The following is a 19,535-nucleotide window of genomic DNA, read 5'->3' as shown; positions in this document are numbered from 1 at the left end:
TGCTCGTTGCTCGTTGGCATGGAGAAGCTCACTATGTTTGAATTTAGAAAATGATGGTCTTATTTCCAAACTGACCCATCTCCACTTAAGACCAATATCCAGTTTTTGGACATAGAATGTTGTCTAAATGTTCTTTCATCATGCTGCTTGGCATTTATTTTCGGTGTGTCATTAAACTTTTTCAATATGGCATCATCCCCAGCTCGTGGTCTCGCGGTCGCGTTCTCACTTCGCGAGCGCGGGGTCCTGGGTTCGATTCCCGGCAGAGTCAGTGATTTTCACCTGCCTCGAGATGACTGGGTGTTTGTGTGTCCTCATCATTTCATCATCATTCATGCAAGTGGCATAATTGGACTGAGAAAAGGTTGTGAATTTGTATGGGCGCTTATAACCGAGCAGTTGAGCGCCCAACAATCCAAACATCATCATCATCGTTAAAATGGTATCGGTAAATAAGTGTTATTTCCCAAAGTTTCATACCTCCTTTACTTCCTTATTTTATGTCCCATTTTTGCACAGTCAATATAGACACTTGAGAATGATACACGCGAGTTATAAGTAAGAATGTTATTCTGATTTGCTTGCGAAGTGTAAGTCCACAATGTTGAAACGAGACAAAAAGTGGTCGTGTCTTGTTGTTAACGTAAGAGTCAGTCAGTAGAGGCCTTAAGCATGGAAAATTTTATGTTGTGAACGAGATTTTAATAAAATCAGCGATAACTGATCTACAGGCATTTTATAACAAAATGTTTACTCTTTAGGTTGTATCGTGTTCCGAACAAATAATGATTTATTAATTCTTTCCTAAATACAGTAGATTACTTCATGTTTGAGAGTGTGTAAATGTTACTGAATTAAAAAATGTTAAGTGATTTTTATGCCGAACGACTTAACTCCAAAACCGGAAGTACTTCCTATGGAATAGGATCTGTCTGTCTGTTGCGTCTGTACTTAAAACATGAAAGTGGTGCTACGTGTCAAAAACTGCCCAGAAAGAACAGTTACGTTATTTATAATTTGTTTACCTAAAATTTTAATTTATTGGAGAAAAGTCGCTTTGGAAATACGCTGTTTATATGTTCTACTGTTCTGTACCCGACTGATGCAAAGGATACGTAAACGTGGGTGGCCTGTGATGTGTTGTAAATTCTGGGGATAGTTTTTTGCTCGGGTATTATGTTGTATTATGATTAAAATATAGACTACCTCAACCGCTAGTTTGGAAGAGATTCTGATAGGAATTCCACCGGGCGATGGAATTTTTTATAGTTTTAGAAATATCAGTTGCTTCACAACGCCACCAATATCTATAATATGACTCAACTTTGCGGTGGTGCGAGAATTAAACTGCACTAGTACTCTCGGAGTCTCCTTTGTAAGGAAACATTTGAAAAAGGCGTTAGGCATTTAAGCTTTTGCTCCGTCTCCCCAGTTTCAGTTCCTGTATCGTCCATCAGTGGCTGGAAACTAACTTTGGTACCAAACTGGCAACCTTTACATTTAACTAAAATATCCTTTTGCTTTGTTAGAGATGTTTCGATACTATCTTCCAAGGTAGTCTTTGTAGACTACACGCATTGCCCTCTTGGCAACCAAACGCGTTTTGTTCAGGGTCATTCTATGTATAACTCTATGGTTTATGCTTGGTTTTACACGTACTGTGCTGTAACCTCTGTTTCTTCAAAAGTGTTTTAACGCTGAACGTATACTATGTAGGGACCCTCCTTTAATGAGCTGTTCTGCTCGGCACACATCTCTCAAGTTTATGGACAATTATTCCTCTACATTATCCTCCCCAACACTAAATGCTTTACTTTACTGGCCATTCAAATTGCTACATCAAGAAGAAATGCAGATGATAAACGGGTATTCATTGGTCAAATATATTATACTAGAACTGACACGTGATTACATTTTCACGCAATTTGGGTGCATACATCCTGAGAAATCAGTACCCAGAAGAACCACCTATGACCGTAATAACGGCTTTGATACGCCTGAGCATTGAGTCAAGCAGAGCTTGGATGGCGTGTACAGTTACAGCTGCCCATGCAGCTTCAACACGAAACCACAGTTCATCAAGAGTAGTGATGGGCATATTGTGATGAGCCACTAGCTCGGCCACCATTGACCAGACGTTTTCAGTTGGTGAGAGATCTGGAGAATGTGCTGACCAAGGCAGCATTCGAACATTTTCTGTATCCATAAAGGGCTGTGCAGGACCTGCAACATGCGATCGCATTATCCTGCTGAGATATAGAGGTTCGCAGGGATCGAATGAATGGTAGAGTCACGGGTCGTAACACTTCTGAAATGTAACGTCCACTGTTCATAGTGCGTCAATGCGAACAAGAGGGGACCGAGACGTGTAACCAATGGCGCCACATACCATCACGCCGGGTGATACGCCAGTATGGCAATGACGAATACATGCTACCAATGTGCGCTCACCGCGATGCCGCCAAACACGGATGCGACCATCATGAAGCTGTAAACAGAACCTGAATTCATCCGAAAAAATGACGTTTTGCCATTCACGCACCCAGGTTCGTCGTTGAGTACACCATCGCAGGCGGTCTTGTCTGTGATGCTGCGTCAAGCGTAACCGCAGCCATGGTCTCCGAGATGATAGTCCATGCTGCTGCAAACGTCGTCGAACTGTTCGCGCAGATGGTCGTTGTCTTGCAAACTTCCCCATCTGTTGACTCAGGGATCGAGACGTGGCTGCACGATCGGTTACAGCCGTGCGGATAAGATGCCTGTCATCCCGACTGCTAGTGACACGACGCTGTTGGGATCCAGCACGGCGTTCCTTATTACTCTCCTGATCCCACCGATTCCATATTCTGCTAACAGTCATTGGATTTCGAACAACGCGAGCAGCAATGTCGCGATACGATAGAGCGCAATCGCGATAGGCAACAATCCGACCTTTATCAAAGTCGGAAACGTGGTGGCACGCACTTCTCCACCTTGCACGAGGCATCACAACAGCGTTTCACCAGGCAACGCCGGTCAACTGCTGTTTGCGTATGAGAATTCCGTTGGAAACTTCCCTTGTGTCAGCACGTTCTGAAAAGCTAATCATTTGCATATCACAGCATCTTCTTCCTGTCGGTTAAATTTCGCGTCTGTAGTACGTCATCTGCGTGGTGTAGTTATTTTAATGGCCTGTAGTGTATATCCGTCATTGAGGTGAGACATATTGCGGTTAATACGATTTTCCCTGTGTTGGGCTGTCTTCAGACGTCCAGTTCCTGATCCAGATAACGTCGGCTCCTCCGCGCGCCAAGATAGCTGCTGGACCAGCGAGGCTGCACGTGAAGGAGCAGCGCTTCTGCCTTACCTCCGGCGTGCCACCCAGGCTGCTGGGCTTCTGGGACATCAGCCAGCTCAGGTGAGTGAGCTCAACACTATTCTGTTGTCTGTGTTACATCAAGGCAGCCTGCTGTATGGGATGCGTTTTTGTATTATCAAAGCCGGCCGCTGTGGCCGAGCGGGTCTAGGCGATTCAGACCGGAACCGCGCTACTGCTGCGGTCGCGGGTTTGAATCCTGCCCTTTTTTTATTTATATAGATATCAATGTGCGAACAGTCATAGTTAATCAATCCTGGAAAAAAAACAGAATGAAGACACCATCGAAGATGGTAAACATAAATAACGTGAAAATAAAGCTACCACTTCGTAGTTAGGCTTCCCAGCGACTGCGCCCACTGATAAAGATAGTTCAATGTATGATCGTTTGCAGTTCGTTCTGACCTCATCTACCACTGCCCGGAACATTCACACGGCAGGCTGTGATGGGCACTCCATAGGTAGTTTGCGAAGCATTGTCGATATCTGGTATGCCCGGAAATAGCATGATGTCTTTCTTGCAAATAGAACCATAAGTCAAGTAAATTCTTGTGTCCATCACGATAGAGGTAATGGACCGCATGTCCACGTATCCAAGTGACAGAGTTGGTCCGAGTCTTGGAGTAAAATGTCTCATTCGTAAACAATAACGTGCGTGCAGATATATGCTTCGGGCTAACTCGCAAGAGATAAGCCAGCATCTGCCACACTAGGTGCCAAACCGGTTCGCCTCTCCACAGCTGAGGCGGTGCTCGACAGAATCTACTGTGTTACAACCCACACAATTGGGAGATTCTGCCATGTGGATATTGTAGAGACGTTCTTGTGTCACCAGCTTGCCATTAACGACTGCGTACCATTTGGAAACAGTATCGGAATCAAGCATGGCATCGTGTACAGTCTTCCAACCACGCGCCACCGTACGTCAGGATATTTTAGTTCGACCACATTTACGGGGCGGCGTTGCAGCATGTCGTGATATAGGCGTCGAGTCGTGGCCATTTGTGGTGTCGTGAGCGCTACACTGCAATAACTTTGTTATAAATAGAAACGTCCTATATCAAAGAGGGGTGCTGGGATGTCCTGTAGTGGCACCGGCGCTCTTAGTGAAGCAGGTCGTAGCGCCGTCAGAAGCAAACTCGTGAGGCTTGTAGGACAATGGTGCAGCAGACATGTGAGCTAACATAGAGGGCAATGGCCCTATCATCGATGTTAACTAGGCCGAGACCACCTTTTTACTTGGGGAGGGTAAGAGATACGTATCTGACCTTCAGTAACATACCAGCAGTGACGAAGTATCCCAGCGCTGCCACAATGCTACGAGCCAAGGGGTTCGGAATGGGTAGCGGTTGGGCGACATGCGGTATGCGGGACGCAAGTTATACATTGGCATAATACGCCCGCTGAACGATGTGCCATTTGAAACAGTTTTTGTATTATTAAAATTTATTTTCCTCTACTTTCAGTTTTTGTCTTTTCACACAATTTGTTACTATTACTGCTCCTATTGATGACTAGTTCTCGGTTATGGCATGGCTTAGCCCATGAACCTTGAACCTGTCTCTTTTTCTGGTACAGCTTTCTGTCATCACCTATTTTCTTTCACAGTGAGTATTCATTTTATAGTATATCTTCCTACTTAAATTCGAATGTACTATCACAGCACTGCATTTTAGTCGTGTTCACATTCATCTTTTCCGGGTTCCCCGTGTACTTTGATATTATACAACGCTGAATGAGAATCGTTTCATAAAATTTTTCTCGATTTCTCAGAAACGTATGTTATGTTACTGACAGAGGTGTTGGTGACCATCTTGAGCAATCTTCTGTCTTGTAGAGGTACTAAAAAGTGTCCTATACTACTACAGGATATAGTATTATTTAAACCTAGAAAATGATTATTTAAATAAAACAGAATTATATAACACTTTTTGGAAACGGACAAGAAAGTACAAAATAATTCCTAACCCCATACAGTCCTGACAGCATTCTTGGACATAACTGATGCATGAGTATTTCACCTTTACTATTATGCACTACATGATGCCGAACTTTTTCGTTTTAAACTCTACAAGTATTTTCATAGCCATTTAAAATGTCTGAAGCATAAATTTTCGGGACTAGCTTCATGGATTCACGACTCTGTTTGGGGTTACGAGAAGTTATTTTATACTTTAACTCAGATTTAAAAATGTGTTGTATTAGAAATATTTTCATTTCAATAATTATTTTCTCCTTTTTAGTCACGTGTATGTCAAATTTTTCAGTCGATCTAAAATGTTTTGGTGAGACGACTATTTAGGCATTTGGTAAATATCAGGATTATTTCAGTCTCTCTTCACTTGAGTCACCCAATATATTGCTTCCTCCTACGATTACCTCACGAAAAGACGTCTAAGGTAAAATGAGAGAGAATCGAGTTCACACGGAGACTTACCAGCAACCGTTGTTACCACGAAACTCTCGCAAGTGGACGGATAAGAGGGAAATAGCACTCGTACAGGAAGTACCCTTCGCCACAACCCAGACACGAAAGAGGGTTAATTTTGCATTGTCATAGAGTTCTGAGCAACGTGAAAATTTAAAGTATCTAACCCAGCAAAAAGTGATAGTGGTACTTTCCGCCACAGACCAGAGAAGCAAGAGGGTCAATATAGGACTGTCATTCAGTTCTGGGCTATGGTGAAAGTTGCAAGCCTGTAGCTCACCAGAAAATGGTAGCATTAAACAAAGTGCCTTTCACCACACACCAGACAAGAATGCGAGTTAGTATTGCATTGTCTTCCATTTATGAGCTATGTAGAAAGTTTCAAGTCTGTGGTTCATCGGGAAGTTCAGCTGACTGCCATACAGGAGACCCAGGTTCAGTTCCCGGTAGCGGTTAGGATTTTTCATTGGTGGATGTTCTGGTAAAGCCAACTAAGAAGCTGCTCGATCGATTAGCGGGGGTTGGAAGGTCAACCAACCCAGCAACGAACGGGAGAGCGTTGCGCTGATCACACGCTCCTCCTTAGCACATCCGCTGACGCATTTGGCAGAGGAAGACACGGCGATCGGAGTGGTCCAACTGGCACGTCAGGACCTAAAGTGGGATTTTTCCTATGTAATTACCGACTGAATTAAAAAATTTAAATTGCTTTCATAATCTACTCGTTAGGAGGTAAATGTTACGTTAAAGGTTTAACACGCTAAGACAAGGATTACGGCTGTAAACTGGGTATATGTTTTGTGGAAGCGTAACTCTCGGCGCGCAAATTAATCATACTACACTCACCTAGTATTTGAGAGCGAGAGCACTTAGCGATTTCTAACAAACTTTACACATAATTTCAAAGCTTCTCAAAAATTTCCTTTCTGGCACCATTCGCGAAATAATAATAATAATAATAATAAAGTTTATAAAAATGTTTCAAATGCCTCTGAGCACTATGGGACTTAACATCTGAGGTCATCTGCCCCCTAGAACTTAGAACTACTTAAACCTAACTAACCTATGCTCGAGGCAGTATTCGAACCTGCGACCGTAGCGATCGCGCGGTTCCAGACTGAAGCGCCTAGAACCGGCCGGCGTTTATCACTTACCACATTTTCGCTGTTCATGCAGTAATATATCAGTATTAGGTGCGACGTATAATTTTAGTTATCATTAAATAACTTACTTTTTATTACTTAATCATTACTAACTCTACTCGCAACCCATTTTGCAAATCTCTGTATGTCCATCTTTTCAGAGATGCTTGCTGAACCTCGGAGTTAAGTACAGAATTTCAGATCCAACACCTGTCAGTTGTCTAAATTTCCAAATTGTTATTTTATTGGGGGACCAGTTTCGGGAATATATTGCGCCATCTTCAGGAGCCCTGACCGACGTGTAAAATGATTCCTATCTCGCCTGACGACTCTGGTGATATTTGAAGTGGTCGTTGTCTCAAAAATCTACAGATACCAGGCTTTGAATGCTGACGACTTTTTTGACCGTAACGGGGGCTGGAATCTTCCTACACGTCTTTCAGGGTCATGAAGAGGGCGTAATATATTGGCCGAAACTGGTAGCGCAATAAAATAACAGTCTGGAAATCTAGACAGCTGACAAGTATTTTATTTGCAGTATCCACATATAAGGCTGAGTGTATCTGCAAAATTATGTCAATGTACGATACATAGTTCAGGTGAAATGGCGTCATAAACATTGAGATGCGTCAAACACGTGGTTTATGCTTGGGAGTTCGATTCTTTAAAGTATCGAGGATGCAGGTTACTGTTGGATTCTAGGACAGAAACGTGAAGACTCGCTGTTCATAGCTCGCATTTTATTTACAGAACTGTCTGATCAGTAGAAAAAAATGAACTAAAACAATGCTGACAAGCGGGCACGTGCGAATCGCCGAGCGATCATGCGGGCATAAAATCGTACAGATTACCAGTCGGTTGAATATCATTGAATATGCAAGAAATTACCCGCATTCGTGGTCAGCGGATGAGGTTATGACGACGGACCACCACACCATTTTCTGCGTTCTGTGTGGCACTAAATGACACCAACTTTTAACGGGCGGTGGAGAGTAGTCGAGGAGCATGACCAGCAACTGTTCAACTGAACTTAATCGCTTTGTTTACTGGCGATGTGGGCCAAGGTAGTACTGTATTCAACACCAATAAAGAAGTCCATTTTTTTTTACACCAGCATGCGTCCCTTGCAATCACTAGTACATGGAATGTGCGTGTGGAATATTTTGTCCGGGAGTTCCCTTTCGGAGACTTCAGATACCTGGTGCAAGTCTTGTCATTTGAGAGCACGCCGGCAACTTGTATCTCGATGACTATGAAATGATGATGATGACAACATAATACCCAGTTCCCGAGCGGAAAAATCCTCCAACCGGACCATGAATCGAAAGCGGGCTTCTCGAATTGCATTCAACCACGCTGACCACTCAACGACATCCGGTGACAACCAGCTGCGTTCGCCACAAGTCAGTGACGGAGAGCTGTTTTGAGCTCCTATGAGACTAAGTAACACAGTTATTTAACTTACTGATCGTAAAATCAACATTTTATTCGTATATCCTTCATGCAGCAATAACTCTCAAGCTGTAAACCCCGATTCTTTAAAGACTCGAAGTTACATGTGTAGAAAAGCTTCAAATTCTCTGTTTTAAGAAAAGCTAGTTATTCACGCAAAGTAGCGTTTATGATGTCATATCCTCTGAACTATATGTCCTACGGCGTTGTAATTGTGGCCGGCCGGTGTGGCCGTACAGTTCTAGGCGCTTCAGTTTGGACCCGCGCTACCGTTACGGTCGCAGGTTCGAATCCTGCATCGGGCATGGATGTGTGTGATGTCCTTGGGTTAGTTAGGTTTACTTAGTTCTAAGTTCTAGGGGACTGATGACCTCAGATGTTAAGTCCCATAGTGCTCAGGGCCATTTGGACCATTATAATTGTGGAGGACTGATGACCTCAGATGTTAAGTCCCATAGTGCTCAGGGCCATTTGAACCATTATAATTGTGGAGATGCATTCAGTGGTGTATGCGGACACTGTTTGGAATGTGTGTTGCGAATAGAGTTTGTAATAAACAAAACTCGTGTTTGATGCTAAAGTTTCACTGGAAGGACAACGAAAATGTGGTAAGTGATAAAAGCTATTCCTTTTATTATTTTGAGGCGGGAGTCAGTTAGGAAAAGTTTCATAAAGGTTTGAAATTATGTGTAAAGTTTTTTAGAAGTAGTTAAGTGCTCTCATTCCAAATACAGGATGAATATAGTCTCAGTAATTTGGACACAGTTACCTCAAGACAGATACACAGATTCTAGCTGTCATGTTTCTTGCTGTGTTAAACCTTTAACGTATTACTATACCTTTTAATTTGTAGCTTATGACAGCATTTTAAATGTTTAAATTTGGCCAATAGTTCCATGAAATACTGATAAATGAAATTTGCTACTGGTAGTCTGTAGATAGGCAACCCGCAACTCGCTCTGTGAACGATGAACTAGGATAGTTTGTCAGTAATAACTTTCCACTATCGATCGGGAATAGTCTGTGAAATCAGCTTTACGTAGTACAATGGAATAGGGTAAAAACAGTGGACGTGGTAGTAAAACTTACAATTTATCCCTTACTTGTAATTCAGGATGTACCTATATGTAAACAATTTATTACCTTGCCAGTAGCGAAGTGAATACGACGTTTCATGCTTCCGGAATATATTGACACTATGCTAAAAATACCTACAATATTACTGCTACCAATATCAGTAGTAAAATATGTTTGGAGGTATTTTTAAATGCCACTAAATCATTTGAGTTAAAGACGTCTTGTTATTTTGAGCTGCTCTAAAAGACCAGGAATGCTACGCGTTGATACGTATTACCGGTTAAAAGCAATGACCTAAGGGAAAATGGAATCGTCAGAGAGTTTACGTAATACAGTGGCATACGGCCGCGTGTTAATTTATCCATTTACGTCCTTTAGGTACGCCGGTAGTTTATTTTCAGCCACGCATGGCGTTCGAATCACTCACGTGCTCTACCTCTTTATTCTGCGACATTTTGTGCTGGCAGACAATCTGATTGGAATTAATCGCATCGTGCTGTCTGGCATCCAGGCCGCTTCCAGCGACTATTGCGCTGCCAGTTACCAGAAACGATTCAATTAAGTTCGACAAAGTGTCGGCAGTAAACAAGGCGACCGTTTTAATTTAAAATAATCTCTGCTGGCGGATCTCTCTAAGCGGCTGTACGACAGAAATACTACGAGAAGTTCTTTAACGTCATAAAAATGTGAAAAAATTCGGATCATCCTTTTTTGAGATTATACACTTGTTGCTAAAGATTACTGTATTAGTGTTTCGCATTTGTGTCTATCAGAGATAATTCTTTAATTCTCATCACAATAAAATGCTCCATGTGTTATATTTACTGTAGAATCATTTTCTCTTATTACGCATGTATTTTTATGCCTGCATATATACTGTGAGTCGCCTAATTCGTGCTTAAATGCCAACTACATTTCTTCTTAGAGTTTTCTCCTTCGCTCAATTTCCGGTACTGTTTATCTCAAATTTCTTTCTCGTTCCGTCCTTTATTTACCGGTTTTAACACTTCGACTGCTATTAGAAACTTTTATAATACTACGTAAGCGTACTACGAGATTCATCCACAAAATTGGCATAACTAAATAAAAACTGAAGGCGTCAGAACAATACTTTGTAAATAAAATAACTATCGTTGTACTCGTCATGGCTGCCAAGGCACTTAGTGTAACGTGGGACCAGTTTTTCATTTCTCATTTTTTAATCATCTACCGCCAAAGATTTGAGTCAGAATATCACTGATTGTAAGAGATCTTTATTGTTTGCAAACTATTTTACACCATAAAGTTCCTTCAGTTTCATGAATAAATGAAAATAACTTGGTGCCACGTAAGACGTCGAACTTCTTGCTGTGTTCGAGCTGATGGCGTAATGACTGATGGCCTCCCACTCCGATGTTCGTCGTGTAGACTAGCTCTTCCCAGATCTAGCGTAATGCACCGTTTCCTCATTGAGGACTCATTCATTACGCTATCACCATAGACATTCTTCATTTCCGTGTAAAATACAAGGGTAATCCCATAAGTAAGGTCTCCTATTTTTTTTATTAGAACAGAACTGTTTGTGTGGCAGTTGGTCACACTGTTATGAAGAGTGCGTCATGTAGTGTGTCTAAACATGTGCATGCTGCGCTGAGGCGCTCAGTCTTGGATTGGCAGCCGTTGAGAATGGAGCTCACGTTGGATGTTACCGCCAAGTGCGAATTGCTCACAGTTATTCGGTTTTTGTAAGCAAATGACACTACGCCGACTCAAATCCATCGCCAATTGACGGAAGTGTATGGTGAGTCGTGCGTGGATGTCAAAAATGTTCGTAAGTGGTGTAGAGAGTTTAGGCTGGTCGAAACGAAATTCACGACGAATAAAGGAGCGGGAGACCGTCAATTTCTGAGGAGACAGTATTGAAGGTTGAACAAAGCATGCGTGAAGATCGGCGGATCACCCTGGATGATCTCTGCACGTTGGTTCCTGAGGTTTTCCGAAGCACCACTTACAGAATTTTAACAGAAACATTGAACTACTGGAAGGTATGCACAAGGTGGGTGCCACGCATGCTGACTGAGGACCACATACGGCAACAACTTGATGCTTGCTGCGCATTTCATCACCGCCTTGTAGCCGAACAGGACAACTTTCTGGACTCAATAGTCACGGGTGGCGAAACATGGGCATACCACACTACACCTGAGAAAGAAGAGGTTCATGACTTCCTGGACGACCTGGCGGCGAGCTGGTATGAGATGGGCATACAAAAACTGCCACAGCGTCTACAAAAATTCGTCGACAAAAATGGTGATTATGTCGAAACATAGCTAAATGTTTAAGCTGTAAACTGATGTAAGGCATTGTAGAAATAAACAGGTCTACGTACTTATAAAAAAAAACAGGAGGCCTTACTTTTGGGATTACCCTCGCATGAAAGGACGCACATTTCGTGCATTCAGCAAACGAATGACACCGCACACTTCGCATTTGGCGGGTTTTTGGTGGGTTCCGACCTTTCGAAATGTTACCGAACAAAGACACGTGGCCTCTCTGCAACAAAACTCGGTTCACACTGAGACTGGGGAAGGCTTTCGATCACGGTGGTAGGAAATCGGCGTCGGTCTTGGGGTGAAATCGGCCTTTACTTTCTCGCCAACAAGCGTATGTTTCAAATGGTTCCAGATTATAATTTGCAAGTTTTATGATGTTTCCTTTTACTGATTTCGAAAACTTCCTCTCGACAAAATTAGATTTCTGTTCATGAAATACGATTAATTTACGTAAGACGGTATGTGTTCTTCAGCAAGCTGTTAAACTCGTAATTCTAACATATTTCTGTAAGACCATATTTCAGATAATCCAATTTATTCTCTTCTAGTAATTATCATGATTTAAATAACGAAAACTTCACCAGTAACATATTTTTTGCTGCTTCGCACAACGCGTTTCGATAATTTACTCTCATTTTCAAGTGCAGTTGTGCGTTTGTTACATTAATAAGTTTGGTGACTTTTGCAAGTGTGCTTTTGTTTCTCTCCTGCGTCTTAGACTGAGATCGGAAAATCATACATAATGAGTTTTTGAGAGATTTTTAAACGCTAATGTTAGAAATGGTATTTTGTTTGTTTACTTATAGTAAGTAAACAAGTATTTTGTTTGTTTACTTTCAGTAAGTAAACAAACAAAATACTTTTTATAAGATTACCATTTAACAAACCATGAAAAATTCATGTTCCCGACTTTCCGATTGCAGCATAACTTCTAAAAGACGCAAGATTGCCAGAAAAGCGCACAGACAAAGAATACAAGTCGTCTTTGTCCGCCGGTGTGAACTGCGTCGCTCGGTGTATCCTACACACCTGGACACTGCTATGCACAATGAACATCTTAGAGTGAGGATCTAAATTAGGTGGTATACAGGGTGAGATCAGATGATGGCTAGTTTCAAGTTAGGAAAGATTAAGGCTACCTAGAGACATTTCTGATGTTTTCATGGGATCTGTCGACGTTGTAAAATTGTGCAAGATTTTCGAAATTCTGAGAAAAATAAGAATAAGCTATAGGGAAAGAAGAGTAATATACATTATGTAAAGAACCAAGAGGGAACAAAAAAAATTCAAGAAGGAAATTCTGGGGTTTAAGACGCTGTAAGACAGCGATGTAGTCTTTCGCCCGTGCTTTTCAATCTATACACCGAAGAAACAATGACGGAAATAAAAGGAAAGTTGAAGAGTTGAATTAAAATTCAGGGTGAAAGGATGTCAATAATAAAATTCGTCGATGACATTATTATCCTTAGTCAAAGTGAAGAAGTGTTACAGGAGGTGTTGAATGGAATGAAAAATCTAATGAGTACTGAATATGGACTGAGAGTAAATGGGAGAATAGCGAAAATAATGAGAAGTAACAGAAATGAGAACATCAGGATTGGTGATCCTGAAGTGGAAGTAGCCAAGGAATTCTGTCACCTAGGCAGCAAAATTACTCGTGACGGATGGAGCATGGTGGACAAAAAAGCAGATTACCACTGACAAGAAGGGTACTCTTGGCAAAGAGAAGTCTACTGGTATCAAACACAGGTCTTAATCTAAGGAATAAATGTGTCAGAATGTGCGATTGGACAGCTGCGTTGTGTGGCAGTGAGACATGGACTGTGGGAAAACCGGAACAGAGTAGTGTCGAAGCATTTGAGATGTAGTGCTACAGAAGAATGTTGCAGATTAGGTGGACTAATAAGGTAAGGAATGAAGGCGTTCTCCGCAGAATCGGCGAGGAAAGGAATATATGGAAAACACTGATAAGAAGATGGGTCGGGATGTTAGGATGTCTGGTAAGACATCATGGAATAACTTCCATGATATTAGTGGGAGCTTTAAACGGTAAAAACTGTAGAGGAAGACAGAGTTTGAGCTACAGGCAGTGAATAATTGAGGATGTTGGTTGCAAGTGCTACTCTGAGGTGAAGAGATTAAAAATGTGCGTGAAATCTTATGGGGCTTAACTGCAAAAGTCATCAGTCCTCAAACTTACACACACTACTTAACCTAAATTATCTTAAGGACAAACACACACACCCATGCCCGAGGGAGGACTCGAACCTCCGCCGGGACCAGCCGCACAGTCCAGGCCTGCTGCGCCCCAGACCGCTCGACTAAACCTCCGCGGCCATGAAGAAATTGGCACAAAAGATGAATTCCGAGTTAATTGCCGTTGAAGTTAGCCAACCAGGCAGTTGAGCACAGAAACTGAAGCGGACCTCCAAAGACAGTATCACTAAACGTATTCTTCGTTTCGTTTTCTAAAACCGGACAATATGAACGAAGAGTTAGCGTCGTGTAAACCACAGACTTACAGACTCCGGTTATTTAATACTGGCTACTGTTATGTCTCTAAACGAGATTGGACTGCAGGCCGCTGTGGCCGAGTGGTTCTAGATGCTTCAGTCGGAACCACGCGGTTGCTACGATCGTAGTTTCGAATCCTGCCTCGGGCATGGATACGTGTGATGTCCTTAGGTTAGTAAGGCTTACGTAGATCTAATTCTACTTTATGTGACGTAGCATGTGAAAATTGCTGGATTTGGACGGGCTACTCCTGTAACTGAAATATCAGATCTGAAGATGGTTCTGAATGAACCGAAACCGGTCATATGAATAAAAAATTTGCAATCAAGACGGTTTTTAAGTAACGTTATAAAATCACTGATTGCTGTTATCCCATAAGACATTATGTCTGTTTTTGCTAAGTCTAGGGGACTGATGACCTCAGATGTTAAATCCCATACTGCTTAGAGCCATTTGAACCATTTGAGATTGGACTCGTCCCAATTTACGTTGGTCATGCTACCTGAAGAGTGTATAGTGGAACACCGAAACTGGTTCTATAAACAAATTAAATGCAAAAGAGACGACTGCAGATGTCTTAATTTTCATTTTATGTTGGCGCTGAGGTTCACCGTAATACACGATTAATCCAGTCACTTACGTTTCCCTTAACGAATAAGTTTATTTATTTTTATTGCAGGCGCTATGGCGTGGTGGAGGGCAGGTTCGTGTTTGAGGGTGGCTCCCGCTGCGGGAAAGGCGAGGGAGTGCACGTGTGCGTCACGGACCAGGGCGACGAGATCACCAGGACCTTCCAGATGGCGGCCCAGGGCAAGGTGGCAGTCAGGAGGCGACCCGTCACCAGGAACATGTCCAGTAAGTAACACGTTGCCCGTTGTACTGTAGTGTAGTTGGGATGCCTGTCATTTCTCTGCTGTTAGTAACACGAAGTTCATCTATATCTACATCCATACTCCGCAAGCCACCTGACGGTGTGTGGCGGAGGGTACCCTGAGTACCTCTATCGGTTCTCCCTTCTATTCCAGTCTCGTATTGTACGTGGAAAGAAGGATTGTCGGTATGGTTCTGTGTGGGCTCTAATCTCTCTGATTTTATCCTCATGCTCTCTTCACGAGATATACGTAGGAGGGAGCAGTATACTGCTTGACTCTTCGGTGAAGGTATGTTCTCGAAACTTTAACAAAAGCCCGTACCGGGCTACTGAGCGTCTCTCCTGCAGAGTCTTCCACTGGAGTTTATCTATCATCTCCGTAACGCTTTCGCGATTACTAAATGATCCTGTAACGAAGCGCACTGCTCATCGTTGGATATTCTCTATATCTTCTATCAACACTATCTGGTACGGATCCCACACTGCTGAGCGGTATTCAAGCAGTGGGCGAACAAGCGTACTGTAACCTACTTCCTTTGTTGTCGGATTGCATTTCCTTAGGATTCTTCCAATGAATCTCAGTCTGGCATCTGCTTTACCGACGATCAACTTTATATGATCATTCCATTTTAAATCACTCCTAATGCGTACTCCCAGATAATTTATGGAATTAACTGCTTCCAGTTGCTGACCTGCTATTTTGTAGCTAAATAATAAGGGACCTATCTTTCTATATATTCGCATCACATTACATTGTGATTCAATTGCCATTCCGTGCACCATGCGTCAATTCGCTGCAGATCCTCCTGCATTTCAGTACAATTTTCCATTGTTGCAACCTCTCGATACACCACAGCATCATCTGCAAAAAGTCTCAGTTAACTTCCGATGCCATCCAACAGGTCATTTATGTATATTGTGAATAGCAACGGTCCTATGACACTCCTCTGCGGCACACCTGAAATCACTTCGGAAGACTTCTCTCCATTGAGAATGTCATGCTGCGTTCTGTTATCTAGGAACTCCTCAATCCAAAAACAAGTTCGTGGTATATAATCCATTTGAAGCACAAAATTAGACTACTGGCTTTCTGGAATCGTGACAACTAACTTCATGAACGAGACATAAAATTCTTTGGGCCAGTCTGTATCGGTCATAATAGTCATAGAAATCCTTGTCACGTTTTCTGCGCGTTCTTCAACATCCACTTTTAAAATTGAAGAAAATAGCCAAGATCGTATTTATTACTATTTATCCCTGATGACCGTTTTCAACAGCTAAGATTGTCATTTTCTTCTTCTTCTTCGCGTATGGATCACTTAGGACCACGCGTAATCAACATTTGTTGGCCCTCCTTTTCGCCCACTAATCCTTCATAAACAACGAATGGGCTAGCTTTCGTTGCGTAGACCATGTATGTCGGTTAGTTTTTCTCTCTTCGTCCTCAAAACCCCGTGTGTTTGTGATTTTTCTGATTTCATTTCTATCATGTAGATTTGCAGACCCTAATTCTCTCAGGTCTTTTCCCGTCTGTTTGTACTAGTTCGGTCTTGTATGGATTTTGTGCGTTAACCTGTTTGAATCCATTCTTTCTAAATGCCCCATGAGTTGGATTCTTCTCATGCGCATTGTGTCTGTTATTTTGGAGGTATTTTTATATCTTTCTGCATTGGGCTTTGGATAATGCTCACGGTCTTTAGTTCTTGGTCCTAGGATTTTCCTCATTATTTTACGTTGTTTCACTTCTAATTCCTCCTTTAGTGTTCTGTGTTGAAGGTTTGGTGTCTCAGATGCGTAGAGAGCTTCGGGTTTATTTACTGTCGTGTAGTGTTGTATTTTGCAGTTCCACGAGAGACTCTTTTAGTTGTAAATGCTTTTTGTTGATTGAAACGTCGCCTCCATTTTCTAGACTCTTGATCTGACGGATTTCTTTTCATTACACTTTTCTGCAATCCATTCACCTACATATTTAAATTATTTTACTCGAGAGATGTAGTTATTACTAATTTTGAGATCAGAAGGTGCATCTTTGATGTCAGTCAAAAATTTTGTTTTTTTTAAATGAAATTTGTAATCCTATTTTTTCTGCCTGCTCTTGTAATAATTCTAGCTGTTTCTGTGCATCGGTAATATCTTGTGCGATCTGTACCATGTCATCAGCAAATTCTAAACAGTCTAATTCTTTGCTCTTACGTCATCTTCTGATTTTTTAAAAAACTTGTTGTTATTTGCCCTGTTCCATTATGACAGTATCACATATGCCATGGTGGCATTGAAGTGGGTAGCATGTACCACATTCCACAAAGATTTGTAAACACGTAGAAATAGGTTTGTCACACATGAAAACAATATTATGATAAACCTGTCTGTATATTTTACAGACCTCTGTGAAATGTGCTACGTACTTTTCATGTCATAATGGAACTGTACTGCGGGAGCCAGAGCCGTTTATCAACATACAAACATCTGGCAGTAGTGTATGTACTATATCTGACATATTTGACAGGTATGTGTCTGAGAAAAACTCCGAAATTGCACCTTTATACCACATTTTGATTGATTTATCTGTTTGTGACAGCAATACCTGCATGCAATCAGGGAATTACCGCCGATTTTCATTTCGTTTTCCTGTGCAGTGATGGACAGTCCCCGGCGGCAGATGCTACCCCGAACATCCGAGGTCTCTTCCGTTCTGGCAACACCGGCTCTGTCTGATCTATGCTCAGACGACTTATGCAGGTACGTGATGTTTCTTTCCTTTCAAGTTTATTATTAACCACTGCGAAAGTAGTGTTTACTACAGTTCTGCTTTTAATTGAAAAAAAAAAAAACTTCACGACTCATACGGGCCATTCATAAATGCCTGTGGGGTTGCAGAAAACCACTGTGCGAAAAATACAAGATATACAGGAAAGTGACAGATATCAGCATCTCCCCAGGTTTCGATTAATGCACGATGATGTATTGCACTAGGAGGCAGGTATGACAAAACACTTGTACAAATCGTACACGTAATAGTGCAATCAAATTAATTCCCACCACTGATAGGCAATCCAGTGAAGAGATTTCCAGAATATTTTTGTATGTCCATCCTTTTAGCAGGCCTGTTGATGGTTGGAGTGCTGACATATTATCTGCGAATCCAGTAATGCTGCCAACTGATGGGTTATGCATGGGGTCGTATCAACCTGTAATGCATCAAAACAACCTGAAGGTGACACAATGAAGCGTCGAAACTGGTAGCTACAAAATAAAATAAAATCGTAAGGAAGGCTGTAGGTGATTTTATTTTTTGTCACGATTTCCGGAGTGGGCTACAGTCGCACGTTCCCAGGCAATATGCCTCAGCTATTTCAGTGAATTTGCAGTATCATAAATGCTGCCCATACTCAGCAACTGTAACGAAAGTTAAAATTTGGAGAGATGCTGATACGTGTCTTTATACCGAATGTGCTGCAGTTTTCGCAGCCATCTTAAGAAACTCTGGAGATACTCATGAGTAATGATGTATAAATAAGATGGTTGCCTAGAAAGTATGCATCACATTTTTTTCTTCAACAATTCTTTATTGAACATAATGAGAATTAGACAGACGAAAGAGTGGTGTTTTATTTATACAACCTATTTTTCCCGTTCTAGGCCTTCATCTAGCGCGAAACAAGGGTGTGTATGCCCTGTCGGTACCAATTCTTGTCCTGGTGGCGGAACCAGTGCTTCACTGTTTGAATCACCTCCTCATCGTCCTCAAAATGTCTTCCACGAATGGCATCCTTTAATGGCCGAAACAAGTGGAAGTCCGAGGAGGCTAGGTCAGGGCTGTCAGGTGTGACAGACATGGATGGTCTCCCTCTGCAAATCGTGGAGATCCGTCAACCGCCTTCTGATGAACTCACCTTCCATGTCCAACGACTAACTATACTTCTGTCGACAGCAGGTGCTCCATACACTTTGCACAAGAGTTTGTGAATATTCCCCACACTCTCTTTCTCTGCAGTGAGAAATTTAATGAAGGCACGTTGCTTGTGACGTACGTCACCTGCGGACGCCATTTCCAAACTGTTCCGCAGCTACGCTATCTGTCGGAAGTGACGGAAACTTGGCGCGCTCACTTACGAGAGTTCAAATAACACATACGTAACGTTTCGTACTCGTAGCGTCGTTTTCGGCTGGGGAAAAAGAATGCGGTGCACTACTTTCTTGGAAACCCTCGTATTTACATACTATGATGATTGTTGTAATTGTTTATCAGTAATTTGTGTGCACATGATAAGTTCGTAACAAAAATACAGAGTGATTCAAAATGAGTGGAACAAAAAGAAAGTATTCCTCTAACTACAGTAACGTCTTTATTGGAGAAATATGTTTATTTAATATACATACGTAT

The 19,535-nt window shown here is 41.9% G+C and overlaps 1 protein-coding gene across 1 annotated transcript in view; it reads left to right on the top strand.

Moving 5' to 3' along the window:
- LOC126336458 (uncharacterized) overlaps positions 1-19,535 on the top strand; it is a 397,050-nt gene that overhangs the window by 348,039 nt on the left and 29,476 nt on the right. Inside the window, exons 5-7 of the mRNA XM_050000166.1 lie at positions 3,247-3,397; positions 14,960-15,135; positions 17,788-17,890. Coding sequence (XP_049856123.1) covers positions 3,247-3,397; positions 14,960-15,135; positions 17,788-17,890 — 430 coding nt within the window. The remainder of the gene's footprint in view (positions 1-3,246; positions 3,398-14,959; positions 15,136-17,787; positions 17,891-19,535) is intronic.

This window comes from Schistocerca gregaria, chromosome 2 (genome assembly GCF_023897955.1).
Source record: "Schistocerca gregaria isolate iqSchGreg1 chromosome 2, iqSchGreg1.2, whole genome shotgun sequence".
Lineage (NCBI taxonomy): Eukaryota > Metazoa > Arthropoda > Insecta > Orthoptera > Acrididae > Schistocerca > Schistocerca gregaria.
Note: the sequence above shows the minus strand (reverse complement) of the source record. Positions and strands in the feature narration are given on the sequence as shown.